The 23,061-nt window shown below is 32.1% G+C and overlaps 1 protein-coding gene across 3 annotated transcripts in view; it reads right to left on the minus strand.

Annotated features, from left to right (window-relative positions):
* Positions 1-23,061, minus strand: part of LOC112598626 (discoidin domain-containing receptor tyrosine kinase B-like) — a 141,757-nt gene that overhangs the window by 40,242 nt on the left and 78,454 nt on the right. For all 3 annotated transcript variants that reach the window (XM_025345146.1, XM_025345147.1, XM_025345145.1), the window contains 2 exons: positions 18,186-18,314; positions 4,273-4,378 (listed from right to left, as the gene is read on the minus strand). In XM_025345146.1, coding sequence (XP_025200931.1) covers positions 4,273-4,378; positions 18,186-18,264 — 185 coding nt within the window. In that variant the 5' untranslated portion in view covers positions 18,265-18,314. The remainder of the gene's footprint in view (positions 1-4,272; positions 4,379-18,185; positions 18,315-23,061) is intronic.

Genomic DNA, 23,061 nt, shown 5'->3' on the forward strand with positions numbered 1-23,061 from the left:
TCTATACATATTATATGAAAATTTAATAAAATAGTAATAGGTATCTAACAACTTGGTACCGACTTAAAAATGGCAAAAATAAAATTTAAGTCGAAATAAACATTTTGACTAGGAAAATGTATCTACACTTGACAAATGTCATTAAATGTAACACATTTAGAATAACTCTTATATTGAATATCTCTATGAAATTTTGAAAATACAGTATTTTACATCATTTATAATATAAATTACTGTACAATTGATCGCACTTTTATTGGGCTATTTATTCATTGAGCGCTCCATGGGATATTACCACTTCTAGTTATAAATCGTAATATAATATTGAGTGATTTATTATACTCGGTGAACTTTTATTTTTTTCCTTACAGAAATCCCGAGAAACGGAGAGAAATCTGGACACTCGTAAGCATTGACCCAGCCGATATTCGGCTAAACGAATTGTTGTCCTGGGATAATGCCTGCGGATCAAACGTGACCGGGGTTCATTACCACAATTGTAATCATGAAAACCCATTGGGTACAAATTCAATCGGACTTTCAATGTAGGAAAACGATCGCCGAAAGCCGCAGAGTGTATTTATGCCCTGTATGCAGTTTTGTGTGTGGACGCGAGGGTTAGGTTTTTGATCTGGTGCGTTGCACACGATCACCGCGAAAAATGTGTTTAATCGCAATCGGAGAGATGTGTCACGACTCATGATAGAGCTTTTCTGTTGCCGGAAGAACAAATTTAACAAGGTTTATATCACAAACTATTTTATTATTAAATTATATTATATTGTATACCTATACATACCCGCATGTTCGTCACGCGATATTACAATATATACCCACACGGCGAAAAGTTTTATATTTATTTTTATATTCGTTCCTGGCAGATTTTTTCCCAGATGTTTTTTCTCATTTTTGCTAACGCGGTCAACGCATGGTATTCCCATGGTGGTGGAAAAAATAAATAAAATAAAAGTAGCAAGTTTAAGTATATATCCTGCACGAGTATATATATGTGGCTAAGAAAGTTTCTCAGACATATTTTTATCCATCCGCCGCGTGCCGTAATCTTTAACTTTTTACTTTCATCTCTCTTCGAAATCACGGGCACAGGAAATATTTATTTTATTCTTTTACTTGCCGATGCTACATTTTGTCTTATTTACTCTGCAAACGGAGCGTTTCCTTGAAGCAAATACAAAATACACGAAAAAGGGGAATACAAATTGGTAGGTACCAATATTTACACCTATGCGTTATATACAAATTGATAAAAACAAAATTTCTCAAAAACGACAAAATAGTTTTCAGTATTGCTAACACAGCACTGATGTACACAGAACATAGTATAATCAAACCCATCAGGTAACTGTGATTCAATATTTTATTTTTGTTTCATGTTCTCAAATAATGATGTTAGTAAAAAGTGACCAAAACGTCAACAGGCGATAATCGAAGATAAATTGTTGTTAGATGCACACAAAAAGTACCCTTTCAGTAGAGCTCCTCTTAAAAAAATATATATAAAAATTATGACCTAAAAAATCTCTAGTGTTTTGATTGATTGTCTTACTCATGACGTCGCAAAGCAAAACCTCTTGTATTCGAAAAAGATCGTTAGAATAAAAATATAAAGTTCGTATCGATAAAACTAGCTTTCTCTGTCTTGAAGTCGTAATTCGACCAAAAAATAAATAAATAAATAAATAAATAAATAAAAGTAAAAAATACACCAGAAAGAAACCTTTTTCTTATTTTATTTTTCTACCGGTCTTGTTCTATATAGATAACTGGTAACGACCATTAATATTCATTAGACGAAACTTTTCGCTACTGCCACTCTATATGTGCACGACGCCTACGGGTAACCAGAAAATATTGAGTTTTTTCATACTCAATAATGTATATATATACTGAAAGAATTGCGATAAAAATAAATCAGACAAGCCGATGGCAAAGCAAACTGAAATATTTTCATTCTAGGGGACACAATTGCAAAGAAAAAGCCTATGTCACATCATATCTGAAACACTTGGATAAAATATTTTATTTTAAAACTGCGGTGCGCTCACATTAAAAACCATATTCAAATGAAAAAAAACCATTTAAAAAAAATAAAATTGTTTTCGTTTTGTTTTTATAATTTATTGTTTTAAACTGGATTAAAATGTTTAAAAAAAAGTCTTGTTAAATAAGCATTAACTACAAACATGCATTATATTATCTGTTTAAAATATTTGGTTATCTCTGATTGCCATTCATAGTAAAGTTTTTCTTTGATGTCACTCACTCACTTATACACAAATTTCAAGGGTTACAAAAGTCACAACTTAAACAAAGCAAATATTAACAAAATGATAAAAAAGGATTCACTTTACATACTTTACGCTTTTTGATTAAAATTTGAGTCAAATATGTCACGTTTAAGTTATAATTATGCATTGTGTGTTTTGATATTATATTATTCATTGCATATCTACTATTAATAATGCTTAATATTAGGGCGTATCTTAAAAAAACTTTTAAAAGCATAAAACATAATTATGATAGTATTATTTAATTAAATATTTTTGAACAAAATCAAAATACAAAACGGACAAAAAAATTTAAAAATAATGCAACAAAATTGTATAATTATTAGTTATAAGACTTATAACTGATAATATTCCTATTGAAAATATAGTTTATATAAATGTATTTTGAGTTAAACTCAACAATAATAATATAGCAAATACTTTTAAAGTAACATATTTAACATATTTCACTGGCAATTATTTAACCCGTTTACACCTATATCAAGTAAACTAATGCATAGAACAATAATATAATTATTCATATTTTAACATTGGATAAAACGTCATTGTATATAAAAATACATATTCACAGTTATATAGAAACTTGGCAGTGACGTTTAATTTATATACTTTCACACATTGCTAAGTCAGAAATTCTATACTGCTATATATAGTTTATGGGTTTAGGAAGTAGGAACTTATTGTGTTTTTGAATCAGTCCATTACATTTAATTCTCATTTATAGTTTACTCTAATATATAATAATACACTCACGTAGAAAAATCTAACCATACAACTTTTAATCCATCTTTAATTCAACGTATGAAAACAAATTGAAACGTCACACGCAAGTTCCAATTAACGAGTTCCTCGGGCACTAGTGGTCAGAGTTCAAAACAAGGGATTCTGACCCTCTCATTTATTAAATCCATACCAAGAGCACAAAGCTTTGGGTTCCATTTTGTTCACACCAATCCTTCTCTAACCACCAATAACTTGCTTAATATATATGTATGCATACAGAATATATATATATTGCAAACATGCCAGAGAAAGGAAGTTCAGTTAGAATACCTATATGTATTAAGCGGGATACTACACATTTTCCAATCAAAACAAAGTAACGAAATATATGTTTTAGGAAAAATAACGATACATTAACTAAAGCAATATTTTATTCTTTTAAATAAAAAGAAAAAATATTCATTTCGATTTCGAAGAAATTCTTTGAATATATTTTTGCATAATAAAATTATAAAATACACATAATACATATTTTAATAAAATGTAAAAAATAAATGTAAAATATATTTTAAAACGTGTAAAAAAAAAATGCTCGCTAATTTATTTTTGCACACCACGCGGATAATATATACTTTAAGCGTAGTAATTTCCACATAAAATACTAAAAAATAAAAATGTTTTAAGCTGCTGGGAAACTAAACCACCTAAGCTTTTATCGACGTATTGAAAGTATCTTGAGGGTCTTTAAATGGTAGCCTGGAGGTATACTTTTGTCACGTGTTAGAACGACGACAATAAAAGAAGAGGGTAGGTGAAATGAACATATCTGCAAGAGGGTGCAAAATTGTTTTTTTCCCTATAGCCATTCCATCGGAAGTAGAAGGATTTATGCTAGAATGGAAACAATTTCGTATAGGTGTCACCTATTTTAAAAAAAAAAATTCCCCAAAACGCCGTAAACTCAAAGTTTACGGTATACTCGTAATATAGAGCATAAAATGCACGAATCTTTCATAGAATAAGGAAAACAACCATTTCGCGGATAATATTCGTAGTAGAAATTGTACCATAAACATTTTGTCACGTCCAACAGTCAACATATAATAACGCGTATAGTGTAACCCCAAAATACGCATTGTTGTAATATGAAGAAAAAAATACCCTTTTGTACGCGTTTCGCGTGCAAACGGGGCGTGAGAAATATTGTGTAACGCGCGTTGTTTTTAAAAACGGCTCTCACCTGGCATTCTGTGGTCCAACGTTTCCAATTTCGAAAGAAGAACTAGCGGTTAAATCTTCGTCTTTTATCATTCCGGACTGCATGCCGAGTGCCGACATGCATTGAGCTGAAAAAAAAAAGAAAACAATAATGATAATAATTTTAATAATAAAATAAATTTACAAACGATGACCTCATGAGCACATAATTCAATACATGGGAGGTGGAAAGAACCCTGCTGATAGCAGATCGGGTTTCACGGTTCCGGTCGTATTGGTGTTCGAATAATAAACCCATCGTTACATACACATTAAAACATTTCAGTACACTTATAAAATATTAAAAATATACTGTGACACCGCATATTTTGATATAATAGGTATTATACAATAGTTGTAAATACCGGAATACTATAACTATACAATTATATAACATACAAATTAACTATATAATATTATAATATTAACAAATATTAAAATTAAAAGGTGAGAAGGGGGGGAGTTGAGAGACAAAAAATACTGAATTTAGTATTTATCACTTTTCTTGTGCGTTAAATATTATTTTATATTTTATTACATTCGCTATTGTTATCATACACGGTTTTCTTAAGAGTGTTTTTACTAATAATCATTAAATTATATTATAATATGTAATCAGCTGATTTATGCGTAGTAGTATCTTAAATGATATACGCGTGAAAAATTTCACGAGAAATTATCACGTAAAAACTGCTGTTACAAGAAAGATCTAAAAATAATAATAAAAACAATAAACCGGCGCAAAGTGTAGCCAGGATTACGGGTGAGCAAAATCGCGGCACGTGTGAAATATTTCCACGGAGATTTGCACGGGAGACGATATTATAATAATATTTGTCACGGCCAAATGATAAATTCACCTAATATATACAATACCTATATACATAATACATATATATATATATATATATATATATGTATTTATAAATGTCCGATAGAGCCGGGTGTCCCGTCATCCGACCCCCCCCCCCCTTCCGCACATAATATAAACAGAATGGTTCGACCGACGGAAATATGGATTCGAAAGTTTACTATTCGTGCGTAGGTACCAATACTATTATTTTTTACTATAAATACAAAGATTTTTTTAGAATAAATGAATACAAATTGATTTAGGGCACGGCAGACAATAGTAGCGAACGAATAACAATATTGTCTATTCGGAGTAGAGAGCTTTATGTTATACGATTTATTATTAATATTATATTTTCATATGCACTCTATATTGAAATAACGATAACAAATAAATTGTAACCACCATCACCGTTAAAAGCAACACAATTTACGTTCAATTTAAATAAAATAGAGTAGCCGATTTGTCAATTCTGAACTATACACTAGCTGTTCTGTTTTTGTATAAGTGCAAATTTCAGCTAAAATAAGTGTTTAGTTTTTACTTTAATCGGGTTGCGATATATACATATAAATAAAGATTTTTTTACGTAGATGGCATTGGGTTTCTAGCTGATATATTAATAAAAAAATATAGAATTGAGAATTGTGTGCACTGTGCAGTATTGTCATTTATTTTTGGCCATTAAAAACGTGAAAACTACAAAACACATAACATAATGACTCGATAATAATGCGGTCTTTACAATGATAATATTTTACAGGGATACAATAGAAATCATGAGCTTTGAGTTTGTAGGCGACTTTGCAGAAACACACAGTGATTTAACAAACGTGGTCGTAAGTCGATGCGGTGGCACAACCAATAGTTTTGGGATCAATGAAAACTTATAATGAGCACAGCCCCTCGCATTACGATTCGGAAATTTGAATAGCCGACAGTGGTGGTGATTATGACGACGAACTGGACATCGCCGTCGGGTTTTAGAAATCATCCTTGTAAATATGATTATAATAATACATAATAACCATTAAACGAAAACGATGGAGACAAATAATATACAAATATATATTATACGCGGGATTATACTCGGGGGATTTAAATACAATATAATATACGTACAGTGATCGTAAAATAAATATGTAAAAATAAATAAGACTACAGATATCCCGCCGCTGCGCTATCGCCGTCTAACAATAATGTGAATTTATTACGATAATTTCGCAAACCATTATAATATTATATAGTATATGCATTATTATGTGGGAAAAAAACTCGACCAGATATATCAGTAAATGCATTGGACTTCTATTGAAAAACAATCGATTGTATTAGGATTTTTTTTTTCTATAAAAGTTGCCAAATACAATATTATTATAATATACAGTACATTTTTATTTTATTTATGTTCAAAACTTGGCCAACGAGAATGTATATTATTATAAGAACGCCGTTTATCGATTAACAAAGTTTTATGCGCCGTCCATTATAAGCGAGATTACAAAAGAAGGAAAAAAAATACGATTTTCATTTTTACTTAAAATATACGCTTTACTTTTTGCTTTTTGTAAATTAATAATAATACAGGTGCAGCAAGTAACCGCACTTTATATAAATAAAATTTAATATTTAGTAGAGGTATATACACAACAAGTAAAAACTGAATAATATAAACGTCAGCTGCAACACGGTAGTATTTGCTTAATTAAGAAAAATATAGAGAAAAACATATTCAGTGCAGATTATTGTGAATAATAAAAATAAAATTAATTACCTTAGAATTAATTTATTATGTTAATAGTATTATGCTACGATAAAATTTAGCCGAACGCGATTACATAAATAAGTCAACCATGTTAAATAATATTAACATCCTTAATCATACATACCTACTAGTATGGAATGTCAACGAAATCACTAATAATGTAAATTAACTTTTCCAAATAGTGCTTAAAAAAAACTATGTCTCAATCCAAGACGACTCCTAAAACTGTACGTATGTGGCGGCCAAGACTCTATAGACCCTAGAGACTTACTCAGCATTTAACAAAATCAAAACAAAAAACGGTGTAATAACAACTTAATAATTCATGTTCAGGTGACCAAACAGTGGCTGTAGGCCTCTCCTTTTTCGCGCCATTCACGTGTCAAATTTAGTATTAGAGCGCCAAAATAAAATTTAAAAAATCAATCGTAAATTTGTACAGAAAATATAGACTTTTATGTATATAGCCGAATACGGATACGAATTACATTAGATTTGATAAAATCTCGTATTGTATAATATTGAATTCAAAGAAAATAAGGATGAAAAGTTAAAATAAAATTTTTCTATTATATTTGCACAGACACCGAACGGATATCCATATTACCTATATAAAGCATGAATACTATATACATATACTCCTATACACGTATATTTGAAGCCTGCAAACAAACCTACACAAAGGAATACAATGCAGATATAATATTTTCGAAATTGGAATCTATTAGTTAAAGAATGTAATGCATGGGAAATAAACATATTATACGATGTATAGTATTCTAGACATATGTAGATAAGTAGCTGCAAAATTTCCGAATTAATCCGGAAAACAAAACTATGGAATTATAACTTTCAGTCGGGTTTCTCAATTAACGAGGTTTGTTGTAATATGTATATTATGTACACTTAGTTTTGCATAATACGCGTTAATCAGACGGGTCGAAACTAACTATATACGTACAGTGTACAGTGTACAGTGTACACGCTTTATTATAAAGTATGAAACCGCGTGCAGCGCGATGCAATGACCGCTGCACCCGCCGGTGTATAGACCGCGACACATGTATAGATGCACCGGTAACGGTTCTGCAAATGCAGTCGTATGACGTACGTAATATTATGACTTTGCAAATTAAAGGATATGACCCGCCGTCTGGTCCTTTAGAAATACACAGACGCACAGACTCTATATCGAATAATAAATATAATAATATCGTTAATTACGCGTTCAGCGTGGTATATATTATATATCTTTACAAGGGGACCCGAGTGGAAGTTGTAGTGGTCAAAGGTCTATCTACACTAAACAATATTACGGTATGTACAATAATATATATATACGCGTCACGCTAACCGCGGTAGCGACGGGGGCGACGGCGGGAGTCGTAATATCATATGACACACGCACGCACTAACAGCATTATGTACGCGTCGTAAAATTCAATACTCTGATTAATAACGGACAATTATTATTATTATCGTGGTGGCGGCGGCGGATGTTCGTGCGCGGCCGTATTACGGCGTGTTTATTATATTATATTATATTATATTATATTATATACTCGTACATCAGTCGTATAGGTACAATACACGAACGTTTTATTGTACGAACGCACACCTCGATCTGATTGGCGTGGTTTTTATTTTTTCAATAAAAGGAACGCGCTAGGTACCCCACCACAATAAGACGTATAATAGCATAATGCACGCGCGCTTATAATATAATAGAACTATTTTTCGAGCGCACATGTAGGTACACACATAGGCAGGTCGTTCTCGCCCGTGTACTAAAAAAACGCCGCCGCACACGATATATATATAATATAATAACAAATAATAGCTACAGCTCAGTATCATTGTTCTATCGGCATCGCAATGATAATAATGATTATGGCGCACGCCGTTATATATTGTGATGCGCGTAAGTATTCGAGGGCTTAGCACCACCGATCGTCGTCATTAAAACGTCATTATATTATTAATACAGACTGGAAGAGCAGGACCGATCGTAAATCAACCACCACCGCGCTGTCGTCGTCATCGTCACCGGTCGCCGAATGAAATATTATAATAATGTTAATACGAGTAATAATAATGTACTCGTATATACGTAAAATAATATTATATACTATCTATATGGATGGTTTACGCGCGCGGCAGTACCTGGGGGCTGTGAAAAATATATATATACGACACTTGAGATTGTGACAAAGAAAATATCGAAAAAGTCTGTTGTTCTTTTCGTATTGTTTTCCTGAACGGCAATACATATATTTACTGGGATAAGTTGATTAAACTGCAACACCGCGGTAAATCGTCAACGCAATCCCGTCAAAATCGTCACTGACTGCAAATTATATGCACATTTGTTATTGTTGTTTAAATACGCGTATATTTTTTGGCGTTTTGGATCGGCAACGAATCATCGAAATACAGTTCTCGTATACACATAAGTTTTTTTCTGAAATATCTAGTATATGGGATTATCGTGCTGTAGGGGTAGTAGTATAATTCACCTGATATTCGATTCGGACTTTACGACTTTACGAGCCGTTATAAATAATCCGTTGTATACGAGAACGCCCTGCAGCAAGCGCTCTTGTTTACCCTTGCGATTTCTTCGGCCGAGCAAGTCACCCCTCCGGCGGCGTTATTTAGTTTCCGTTAAACTCGAAGAAACTCGCATACATGTTGTACGTATACAGGGTGCGTCGGACTTTCTCGATTGTTTTTATTGCGATTTATACGCTCACAGCTGGAATGTTATTATACCCTGTATGCGCGACTACGAAGACGAAGGCAGCCCACACTGCACCTCACCGCTCGGACAACAAAATCCGATTCCTACCGACCCCGCTTCAGACGCGTCATTACGCCCAAACCGAATTTCCGCTTCATTTTGTCCCCGAGACGACTTTTCACCCCTTTAGAAATCGCAAGACGTATTTATTTATTTTTATTTTTCCCACTCCCCAATTTTCCGTCAGCCCGTCAGCCATCACTATAGTCTCACGTCACGATTATTTTCATACAACAGCATTCTTGCGGATATTACTCTTTTTAAGGGAAAGAAAAAATGTTGTTCAAGTGTTAATGAACCTCACACCATCATCCGAACGCTTTTTCGTTTTGCTTCATTAAACATCGCATTTCACAAACTGCGTGTAACCGGCGTACACGACGACGGTGTTGGATAATCGATTTATCGGGCTTCTTATTTTTTCGAATACAAAACAAAAAACTTTGAATGGCACACTCCGCAGACACGAGTGCGGTGTATATCATAATATTTTATGTCATATACGATCACTGGCGGTGCCACCCGTCTATTTTATAATTTTATTATTATATGAGTACATTTTGCCGTTCGTTCCGCTGTAATGGATACCTAAGTAAAAACTTCCCGTGGAAACGTTATCGTTGGATTTACTTGATTTAAGTATCGCATTAACGATAATGCATATACTATTATAATATTCACAATATTATGGTCGAGTGCGGGAGAAAAGGACGTACTATACAATCGTCGTAAGTTAGTGATCCGAGTAATAATTATTGTTTTTAAATATATTTTATTGTATATTATACGACAATGCAAAATTGCGTTATTCCAGGTCCCACCTGCAGCCTCCCTGCCATACATATTCAAGTGCGTAACGAGTCGTTCAATTATATCACACACATGCATACACGAGCGTGAGCTGTTCGGTGTTCGAGCACTATAGTAATAATGCTCATAATATTATACGATATGTTATGCGAATAATATGATTCGGTCACGTCGTGAACGTAAAAAATATTTATTTTTTTTTTTTAATTTATGTTTTTAACAACGGCAACGATATTATATACTAACATTATGTTCGCAACACCGACCGGATGGAAAAAAAATATATAAAATCGAAAAATAAAAAATAAATATACGTCCCTGATATGCAGTGTCATGTGGGTCCGATAACGTGCGGCGTCAACGTTATTATGATTCGTCGTCTACGGTGAAACCGACGTTATCTAGATTTTATTGTTAAATATTTAAATTAATATAATAACCAGACGCGTGTGTATTGTTATTTTATAATGAAATATTAAATTCTATCATAGGACATTGAAAAGTCGACGGCGGAAGGGAACAACTTACAAATCAGATTCAATGTTCTGTTACATAGAATTTGAAATTGGATTTTGAACTTTTCGCTTTAAAGTTTATATTATTGTTGTTATTATTATCATCATCACCATCGTTGTTGTCATAGTTCTTTAGGCACTTGGATTGAGTAACTAACGTTCGTTGATCGAATAAGACAAAATAAATATAATAAGAAAATCATAAACTCCGTGTTATTGCGGTCTCTAGAAAGTTGTTCAATTAACGTGCAATAATTTTAATTAATTTTATTTTCTTAAAAACCTCAAAGGACCTAATGTGTGTTTATTGAAAAAGGACTTTTAACGTCATAGAATTTTATTTCTCAAAGATCAAAACATTATAAATGTTTTCGAGGTCATATTGTATACCTACACAACTATTAATTATTAAATTAAGTTTTAAATTTTTGTTGGAAATAAAATCACCATTGTTAAACTATATCGATGTAAATTTGCAGAGAAACTAATTATTTTAATAATTTAATGTATTATTTTGACGTTTCAAAGTCGAATTTAATATATTTAGAATAATGGGAACTACGCTATTTCAATTGATTTAATACCTACTATATATTACATTTTGCATAGCAATGACAATTCTGTATTTAAATATTTTTAACATAAATTTATAAATTGAACATGCATGTGAACGCCTACGTCACAAGTTCGTTAACGAGCAATGTGCGTATTTTAATGTATAATTCATAATATTTATAGTTTGTAGTACCTATACGTAATTATATTTATTTATATATAGAGAGAACAATTAACACAAAATTAGTATAGGTATAATAAATGTATAATATGCTATTTGTATGAATCATAATTCATAATTCAAACTATATTAATAAAATATAATATAATAATATTTTGAAGAAAAAGTTTCAAGTATAGTTTTAACCGGAAAATCTTCTCCTTGTCAAGTATAATAATGTTACATAAATTTGTTGATTATCAGATGCAAAACTGATTTAAAAATTAATTTATTTTCTAATGAGAAATAACTTTGCCGCATCATAATGCTACAGTGTAGAAAGCAATTTAATAATAATAATAATAACGAAAAAATAAATAAATAAATTGACAATATTTTTACATAATAGTTATACTTCTACCCGAGAAATGGTATTTGTATTATCGCGGTGTTGTGAACGCAATATCATTATTATAATAAAAAAATATGTAAAAAACAGATGTTTCAATATAAACTTTTTTTCAACGGACGAGTTGAAAGTTTTCTGCGGAAATCGAATGCGCACGCGGTAGACAACGCGTCGTCGTAGCATCGAAAATAATTACACTTTGTTCGAAGGATCGCTCACGTAAATCGATCAAATTGTTTTATAGGCATATATAAATATATATATATAGTGTATATACGGTATATGCGGTATACGATGATTCTACAGTTTTTATCGCAACCAATCGACTTCTGTCGAAAATAAAAATACGTAGAGTTATACATTATTGTAGTTTAAAGGTTTCTGTCTATTCAAAACTTTTATCATTTCACGAGTTTGACATTATAAGTACTAAGTCTTTAGAGATATTCATAAAAATAAATTACTTATCACGACATAAATGAAAATTAAATTTTCTGGATTAAGACTTTGACTCTACTTATTTTCGTTTTTCGTGTACAAAAATTTACCGTTGAATTAAAATATAACACATTCATTACAGTGGCCTACTCAACGATGAGATAAAACCGGCAAAGCCTAATAGTCAACAGAGTAACTTCCTCGTTTTTTTCTCATTTCATAATAAATTAAATATATGCATATCATATTTTCGAACGATGTGGGTTATGTGTGTGTCACCCCCGTGTGCGTGGTACGAGCCGCCTTCGTTAATAACATGTTACGCGCTCCGGATGATAAAACCAACGGCGGTGGAATGCGTAAAATATTGCGCCGGGGAAAGGCTTATCAATGACCGGCAGCGTTGTGTTCCGGTTAGTTTATCCATTGTTCGCAAATGTTTGTTTTGCGATAGGGTTGCAGCAACGGTATATATTATGTACTGTGGGCACACGTGCATATACGCACACGCACGTCACCCGTAAAAAGATTGAATTCCGGCCGGCCACGGGCATAACCCTTCACCTGAAAGGGAGCGCCGTGACTTTGCGCCAGTGCGATATGTGTATTATATAATACACTATGTGCGCATATTGAATTTTTTATTATATCATTATGAAATAAGGATAGTACAGAATGACGAGAACGCGTATAGTATGTCGTTGTCAAGCAAAAATAATACAACATAAAATTGAATAATTTAATACGCGCTTGTCGGTAATAAATATATATGGTGAAAGTGCAGCTGCGACGATTATGTTGTATGGATTCTTTTCTTAAACGAATAGGAATGATAATGAAACAAACCGTAAATAATATTACAGGTTTTTTTTTTATTATTATTATTATTCGAAGAGAACACGTGAGACTTTACGGAAGTCGACTAAACACAGTCGACGTTACTAAATATCTCTGAAATATGATAATACAAACATATTTATTCTTCTAGCCATGGCTATGTAATAAACTAATAAAAATACAGTTCAATAGATCAATAATTGGTTATATTTTTATGACAAATAATCAATTTATTTTAAGTCATAGATAAATTAATACGTTTTATTTTATTTTACAATATTTTATACAAATATTGAAATATATTGCATATACAATTAAAATTTAAAAAAAAATTTCAACCCGTGTATTTATACCACACGGATGAATGTAATTAATACGATGTTAAAGCGACCGTCAAATTATATAATTACGACGACGTAGGCGAACGGTATAGACAACCTATTCATAATAACATCACGTCCGATGGACTACAAATAAAGCTGGTATTATATCAGTTACATGTATAAAGTCAAAAGTTCAAGTTTGGTTTCCATAATTCAATAAAATCGTAATGTTTACGCGGCGTTATGAGTAGGCAACTAAGATACACGTTTTCTTGTGATCATTATTTTATTCGACGTACATTGAATTATTTACTATAATACTATGATGCGTGTAACTGTTAAATAGTAAATATTTAAAAAATATAAATCAAGTTTTTTTCAAAAAACAATTTGCGCATATAGTATTTTTTTTTATTTTTCTAATATACTCGAACATTGATTCTTTATTACTCGAAATTCGGAAACTATAAATAATCGATACATACCTACACGGAAATAAAAATACATCATTTTTTTTAACCACTAATACTTTATTATCGATTATATAAATAATTTATTAATTAATTAATTGTGAAGTTTATCACACCATTTTTGGAAACCACGCCAATAAAAATAAGTGCACTACTATACAGCTTATAGCTATGTACAACACGTAGTGCTTCGACTGCTTCGTGCATAAGGCATTATGTATGTATATTGTATATATTATACTTAGGTGCTTACTCTTCGCAAGGGGATATCGCACGTACACTAATAATTATTGCTGATCGGCAATTTTCGACGTCTGTGGTTGGCTGCTGTGGGATGTTTGCTCTTTTCAACGTACGACCCACTCGCCACCGCCACAACAGACATCATTACCATCACGTATAATATACATATTATACAGGGTAGAAATCACGCATAAAAATTATTACGCACTGGCATGAATCAAGAAAGTTGCAGACGTAAATCAAAAATGCGCCAGACGTTTTTTTTTTTCACGACTCACAATCAACGTACAATATAGCTCCGAGTATTAGTCTCGAGATTAAAACGTATAAATATTAATATTATGTGCACGAGCCAGCAGGTCAGCGGAACCGCGGATATGGAAACATTCGCCAATGCACGTGTCACATTATCTCTCTCTCTATATATATATATATATATATATATACATTGATGTATATACGGATAAATAAATTTGTTGGGAGAATTTCCGAAAATTTAACGTGGAGTGCGCACGACGTTGAAAAATTAATCGGACCACTGCCGCTGCCGCCGCCACCATCCGTCTACGCACACGACCGGAACACGCGCAGTGGGAGGAGGTATAAACGGTGCACTCGTATAATTAGAACAGCTGCGCCCCCTCCGATTAATTATCTGACGTATGCATACACAAACACACGCATGCAAAAACAAAAACGTAGTCTGAGTGTACATGAAATAGTTTTTGCCACCGTCGTAGCTAACAGAGTTGCCCGCGTCTCGTTCAACGTTGCTCACCTGCCGCAACTTTTAATTGGAATCCCTTCGCGTGTAGACTGAGCACAGCAAACACAGACCCACCCCCTATCTACAGCAGTATCACCCCCGGGGGACAAGAATATCGATGAAAGCCTACGAACGGTGTATTGTAACACAATATTACAGATCTGAATACGATAATTATTACTACTGCGATTGATAATAACTAAAAACTAAACACACGATACGAAATAACGTACTAACATTAAAATATATAAATAATACATAGTATGGTATTTAAAAAATTTCCGTATGTTGCGCGTCACCTGATGAGGTTTTTGGAAAAACAATAGGCATAAAATAATATTAAATACATACCATAACCCGTTCAGTTCATCTTGGAATTCGGCACAAAAACTATTTTTATTTTACTTTAACTATGGTTTGAAAAATAAATTATTTTGAAAAAACATCATAATCCCGTGGACTAACATAGAGAGTACGATAATGAGATTTGTTTTAAAATTGATCGATTAAATATAATTTTTAAGCCACTGATTTTAAAATCATAAAGGTTATACCAAGTGCTAAGATGAATTTAATGGGTTATACGTTTATGTACAAAATAATACTTTTTATTATTATAAATATACATGACAGAAACGCGATGCTAGACGACTATATAATATTTATTATTGTAATTAAACTTTAATTTTTATTATTCATTTCAATTGCCACTTGTTGTCTATTCGGTTTCTAATATGCGAGCAACTGAATCATTTTATACTGTGGTTGACATGGTTTTTTTATTTCACATATTGTGAATGAAACGGGCATTAAACTATACATGTGGCATGGTTAATAATTTCACTTTGCAATAGTAGAGATGCAATACACACACATTATGTTATATTAATTGCAAAAGTTGTACAAAGACATTTTTGTTATGTTATATGAGATGGATTTTCTTTGCAAGTTGTGTTTTTACAATTTTACGTACATCTACAATATTTACTATACACAAAATCATATAGTTCGTAGGGTAATTTTAAAGCAGTATTATACGTTAATATAAATGCAAATATTATATTAAAAATTCAAACCATGATTTTATTTTTTATTTTTAAATTACGTTGCATAAGTATTTCTAACTAATTATAAAAAATTTTAATTTATTGAGAAAGTCGGTGTTTTACATTAAAAACATTATTTTGGTTAAACTCATTTTCAGCTATATTTAAAATTTTAAATATACATAAGAAAAAAATAATTTATTTGCTTCACTGCAACAATATTTGTCAATATTACCTTTGCTAATTCTAAAAATTTAAATGTCTTATATCTCTTAAGATTAGTAATTATTACAAAAATAACCATTCTTTCAATTTACTCTGCAATAGGACGATAGCAATAAGGAAAAGTGCAAACTTTAAAACATTAAGTTAATATGGTTCTCAATAAATCAATATATTTTAGGCAACTACGTATTCTGTTATAATTCAAAAGCTATATTATTGAAGCTTATAAAAATGATTTACTTAAATAACACTATTCTAAATCGATATCCATTTAAAATTCTATTTAAATGTATTTATAATAATGAATATATTATTATGTATGCTGCACACATAATATGAACCATGCCCAAACTCGACATCTTTGTTGTGTGTTTCCTAGCTAATTTATTTTTTTTCTTTTCGAACATTTTTATTATTATTATAATATAATTTACATAGTATTCCATGTAAAAATAATTAATAATTCTAACTAAACTATATTTTATCGATAAAACTGCGATAAATCCGTTAAGTTTCCGAAACAAACAATATCAGATCATTTGGTATAAATTGTTTATGCAATAGTTAAAATTATTTCATGGAAATTAAATATTCACAAATATATTTATTTTATTTTTTATGTCCCTAATAGTCTGAAATTATAATTTAAATATATTTTATAAACACATAACATGATTGCATAAAAAAAATATATATAGCACAGTAAATTAAATGAAGTACATTCGACAAGGTGAAATATTTTATTTTTATTTTTACATTTACGGATAACGGTTAAGTGTAAGTTGCAATTATTATATGATGTATAGCTCCAGCCATTAATATATTGCAATGTTAATATATATATATTATAACCCCTACCCGAAAAGTTATTAACTAATGGATTGCGTTTTCCATACCTTCCCGTGTTGATCGAATCACTCAGATATAACAATCGCTAATAAAATGTTTATTGGAGAGGAAAATAATTTTGCATTTCAGTCGTTTAAATATATTCATTGATTTTTTTCGCCTTTTTAATGTGACATTAAAATGTCGTCAGTGAATGTTCATCCTCGCATAGCACGCATTTCATCATCATGTACGTTAACAAGATTCTTTTACTATAATGTCACCATGCAGAAAGCCAAGAATACGCGTTGTTGTTCGAAATAATGTTTACATAATGCATTATAATGTTATGCGCCCAATACACCAAAAATATATTTATTTAATATTAAATAGATAAAATCCTATAATTAATCATCAATTTTTATCAAGAATAGTAAATTTTTTTTTTATCAATATTAAATTATATTATTTTTAATTGTACGATTTTATGTTCAGCGTTTTTTAATCTAGGGTCGCAACCTGATAACATAATGTAAAAAACAATCTTTTATTTACATTAAAAATAAAAAAATTAGTACATAATTATAATGATATATGAATAAATATACACTTAAAATTTTCTCGTATTCTAGTTATTTGTTTCGTTAAAGGTTAATTATTAATGATATAATATATTTTGTAACCAGTAAAACAAATAAAAGCTTAAATTAGTTTTTAATATAAGAGAGGGGGAATTATGAGGTGATTGATTTTCTTTTTTACCTATTTTGAGGGTCACAACGTTTAAAAGGTTGAAAAACACTTTATTAGATACTACAACGTAAGAACGTTATTTTTTTTCTGCTATACTTACATAGATCTGTTGCGTCGGTCCATTTGGAACCAAACAACACCAGTAGGGAACACAGCCAAACCAAATTGATCGACATCATAGCTGCTATGCCATCAGACTCTTCACAACTGCCAATTCATATAATACGACCTGAAACAATAACAAAAGTAAAGATCAATGAGATTCTAATCGTCGCCTCCATAAAGTATTAAAGGTATATAGGTACACAAATCGACAATAAGAATTGTGTTTTCGTCATTGTTTTTTTTTTCGCTCATTATAATTATCTACACTGTACCCATTGCTGCTCAACCGTGAATCGGTTTTCTATATATTGATTATCCTTATATATTGTACGTATAAAGTGCCGATGACATTTGCATATACGTCTTTACTGGGCGCCCTTTATACGCGCGCTCGTTCATTGTATTATTAATAATAATATTATATGCACGCGCGCTGGTGTATGTGGTGTGTGTCTGTGCAGCAAATAATATATGTTATATTATATATATTGTAAAATTCTCTATGTGTGTTGACCAACAGGTATTAATAATGTGCATTCTCATTGTGTTATTACGACACGGAAAAAGAAAAAAAGGAAAACAAACGTTCTATATATGGAAAATTAAGGTCAATTACACTCTAGGAAAAAAAATATATACACAATACAAAAGTACTTTTTTTGTGCCGTGCACTACACCATTCTCTCTCGTTCCGTATACGTATATTATATATTTTTTCATGTTTCGAGTGTATTGTTAAAACAATAACAAGTTTCTAAGCGCTGTTCCACAACATATACCGTACCTCAGTAATATGCAAATGAACGCGGTTTAAATTTTAATAAAACTCAGCTTTTAAATACCCTTTTGTTATATTTTGTGATTTAATCCAGCTTTAAGCCTTCTTGACCGGGTATTATTGTTATTATTGTAGCAGCCAGGGGGATGTTTTGAAAGATTTAGTGTGGTCCCTATTGTGCGTATAACGTGCCTATACCATAAATGTGCATATAGGAAACGGCCATCGTCATTCGGATGGACCGGTTGAAATATTTTAATTTATTGAAAACGAGACAGCGTACCACTGTGCGGCGCCTATGAGTATGCACTATACGATTGTTCACAGATGGAATAGAATGGGTGCGAGCATTATAATATAATAAAATGTCCTACATAGTACAGAGCTATACATACATACATATATATATATATATAGGTGGCGAGGTACCTACTCGGAACACGTCTCCTAATAACACAGTTGGGACGAGAAGAGTACTTATATATATCCACGGATTTATACACACGTGTATATATATATATATTTCACTGTAATACAAAACTACTGTGTGAACCGAATCAAAATTACTTCAATATACGATCAGTCAACTAGTAGGTACTCAAACTCGGATGATGCGAATAAAGATGAAAGGCATTGGCGGTGCGGTAGGTACACAGTAATATTATAGCAATAGTACGTATCTATGGAACACGTTAGCGTTCGAAATATTTCGTTTATTATTACAAAATAGTAATAATATAACGGTACGTGCAGCAAATCAGGAATCGACAATATAACGTTTTGTTCCGAAAAACAATTTCAATTACGAGGTTAAATCCTACCTACTCGAATGAACATCGCATTTATATATAGAACACAAATATAATGCAGTGTCTATTTGCTATACACAGTAATACAGATGAGAACTTTCACCGGTGCGGAGCACGAGAATTAATATAATGCATTTAGTATAATGTTATTATACCTACACGTTATAAGATATCGTCGACTTAAATCAATCACAATGCGCACGAAATATCACCTATGGCCTCGTCGGTCATTGTTAAGATTTAAAAAAACGGTTGCTCGGTCATATTATATCATATTATATTGTGATACCGACGACGGCCGTCAATGTTGTTATTATTGGGTGTGTACGATACCTGACAGCGACGGGTCGTAATTATACGGACACAGAGAGAGTGGTAAACCAGGGTATACGTTATATTGACGAGGTGTTTCCCAATTTCAATGAAAAAGGATACCGCCCGGTCTAATTGACGGTTTACACCAATTTATCCGAAAGGGGTAAACGAAATTCGGACGTTTTCATTTATATAAAAAAAAAAAAAAATGATAATCATAATCGTGATTACAATACGAAGGAGTTACCGTGTTTACCACCTGCGGTAATTAAATTTCTTTGTTGTAATTATCCTTTATAGACGTGAACCATTTGGACGCCGCCGCCGACAGACATAGACAAGTCGCGTTGGATAATTTTCGAGATAATTGGAAAACACCTCCAACGCACGGTGTCGCGTGTGTAACGATGTACGCCCGGGGTCAATATGTTATGTTATATTTATATATTTTTAACACACGGGCATTGAAAATTTTGAAGAATTATAATTCAGAACGCATCTAACTATAAATTGGACTTTCGAATGGAAAAACGTATATAAAAAAGAAAAAAAACATTTTGTCCAAAGTTTTTTGCATTTAGATTAATCCCCCTCTTTTATTTATAAGCGAAATCAAAACATACACTGTACAAAAATACCATTGTCTCGACGAACGCGCTTTAATATCTCACGCAGAACTTATATTTCACAAGAACTTCGGACCATCGAATCATTATTCATCGGTCTCCGGAAAGACAATATAATATGATATGATATTATGTACGATGTTGGTTGTTTTAGATTTTCCCACGTTTATTCGACTGCCATTCGATGCGGGTGCATGATGGCACTCGACTATTCTGCATGATGAGGATGCGTCTATTAGGGTACAGATTTCAGTATTCATCATATTATAACCGATACATAAGTAACGATAATACGTATATTATATTGTTTAGCAGTAATTACTAAACAATAAAATATAAAGTAATGTCAATTATTTATTTTGAACACGAGAATTTTACTATTTCAAGTATTCAAAGTAACTTGTTTTTTAAAAAATTATATAGATACTATTACTTATTGAAAAATATGAAAAACAAAACTCTTTTAAAAATTAATTACAAATGTTGTTATTTTATATCCCAGTGTTTTTTTGGAAAAACAAAATCCGTCTGTGAAAACGAGTATCATATTACGTAAAAAAAAAAAAAGATTACCTCGTTAAGACACACGAGTGACGTGTGCTGCGGTGGTGCACACCGTACACGTATAATATTATACATATACGACCCGTTTCCGATCGTCAAACTTGTATCTAGAGAGGAAAGGGTGAGAGAGATAGAGCACAAGGAGTTGACGATATTTTAGTCGTAGTTTCTCGTCTCGACATCGGACCCTACTAGTAACACGGGAGTTATGAAATACGTGTATTTCTTTTTATTATTTATTATTATATTTTTTTTTTTTTTTTTTTTGTTTTACCCCTATTAATATTCGGTTCGTCTCGCTGCTGTCGACAAGACACGGCCGCATGTTTGTACCCGGATGATCTGATAAGTAAGTAGAGCAACTGCGATGACGCAGTGCGTTATTGTGGCACGCTGTGCAGCACATGCGGTGCGGATAAAAACCCTCTGAAAACTACACACGTATAGACTAACTCTAATTGCACCTCCGTACGATATTATTATCGTACTAATCTTTTACTAGCTCTATAATTAGAGCGGCGTGGTGATAATATATAATCAGATTATAATGTCGTGGGCGCGCGCGCGCGTACATTTATTACATAGGTACGCGATACGCGCCATAAAATCAGAACGATGTTGACGAAACACGCTCGGGGTGTACGAAAATAAAGTTTAGATAACACACGCATATTTAAAGAACGCCTTCTGTAAGACACGGCGCGTATAAGCCAACGGATTATAATATAAACTGTAATATAGGTATAACCGCCGCATATAGGTATACACAGGTGGTGTCTGGTAAGTTTTCTAAAACGGCATATAAATAAGTACCTATATACCTAGCTAGCTCTGAAATATCCGCTCTATATACCTATAATATATATTATGTTTTCTATTATGTGCATTATTTTTGTACATGTTCTTTACATACACTGAAAAGCATATACAAAAATACGTATAAATAATATCTAGGTGTATAAAAAAAAATTATAATCCTTGAGGGTTTTCGGGTCATGATATTATGTTATTCTTTGAGACTCCATCACATCATCGGGAATATTCACAACGCCTAACCACGGCCTACAGTACACTACATAATAATATATATTAGTGGGTACCTCTTATAAATCTACTTAACTGCACGCCACTACATCGGCTGCCATTTAAGCAGTACATATTCGATAAAAAATAAAATACCATCTATTTTCGACGGACATACACACATAGAAATAATATAAAAGCAAATACCTATATTGCCGAAACGCGAAAAAATAACCTTTTGTATACTTTACTTTGCTTTTTTACTTCCTTATATCACAATTTCCGGTCTACTAGATTCTTTTAAATCGTCTGAACGTAATAATAAAATAAAACGTTACGTGTGCACAAGATGAGTATTGATTAGGTCGATCGATGGAAACTACCGTCCGATTTGATGAAGGGAAAAAAATAAAAACATTTTTCTCGCACACGGTCCAACTTGGACGTTTCGTATACTTTAACGCCCAGATTTCGCGTCGGTGTCGGCGGCTATCGCGTGATATTGTTTTACACAAACGATGTGATAACAACAACCATGCACGACGTACCCCGTCCGAAGCATTAAGTTTTTTTCTATTTTCAAGTAAGACTACTTATCAAACATGTTTCATTTTAGCCAGACGGCAAACATGCGGCTTTGGGGTCAACAACAACGAGAAGGCGGGAGACGGGCGTTACGGCGATGAAGACCGATGCCGCAGTAAATCTACGCCTTCGTATCCTATCGATTATTTTAACGACTTGTTTTTAGTGGAT

The sequence above is a fragment of the Melanaphis sacchari genome, unplaced genomic scaffold (assembly GCF_002803265.2).
Source record: "Melanaphis sacchari strain LSU unplaced genomic scaffold, SCAv2.0 Contig49_pilon_pilon, whole genome shotgun sequence".
NCBI lineage: Eukaryota > Metazoa > Arthropoda > Insecta > Hemiptera > Aphididae > Melanaphis > Melanaphis sacchari.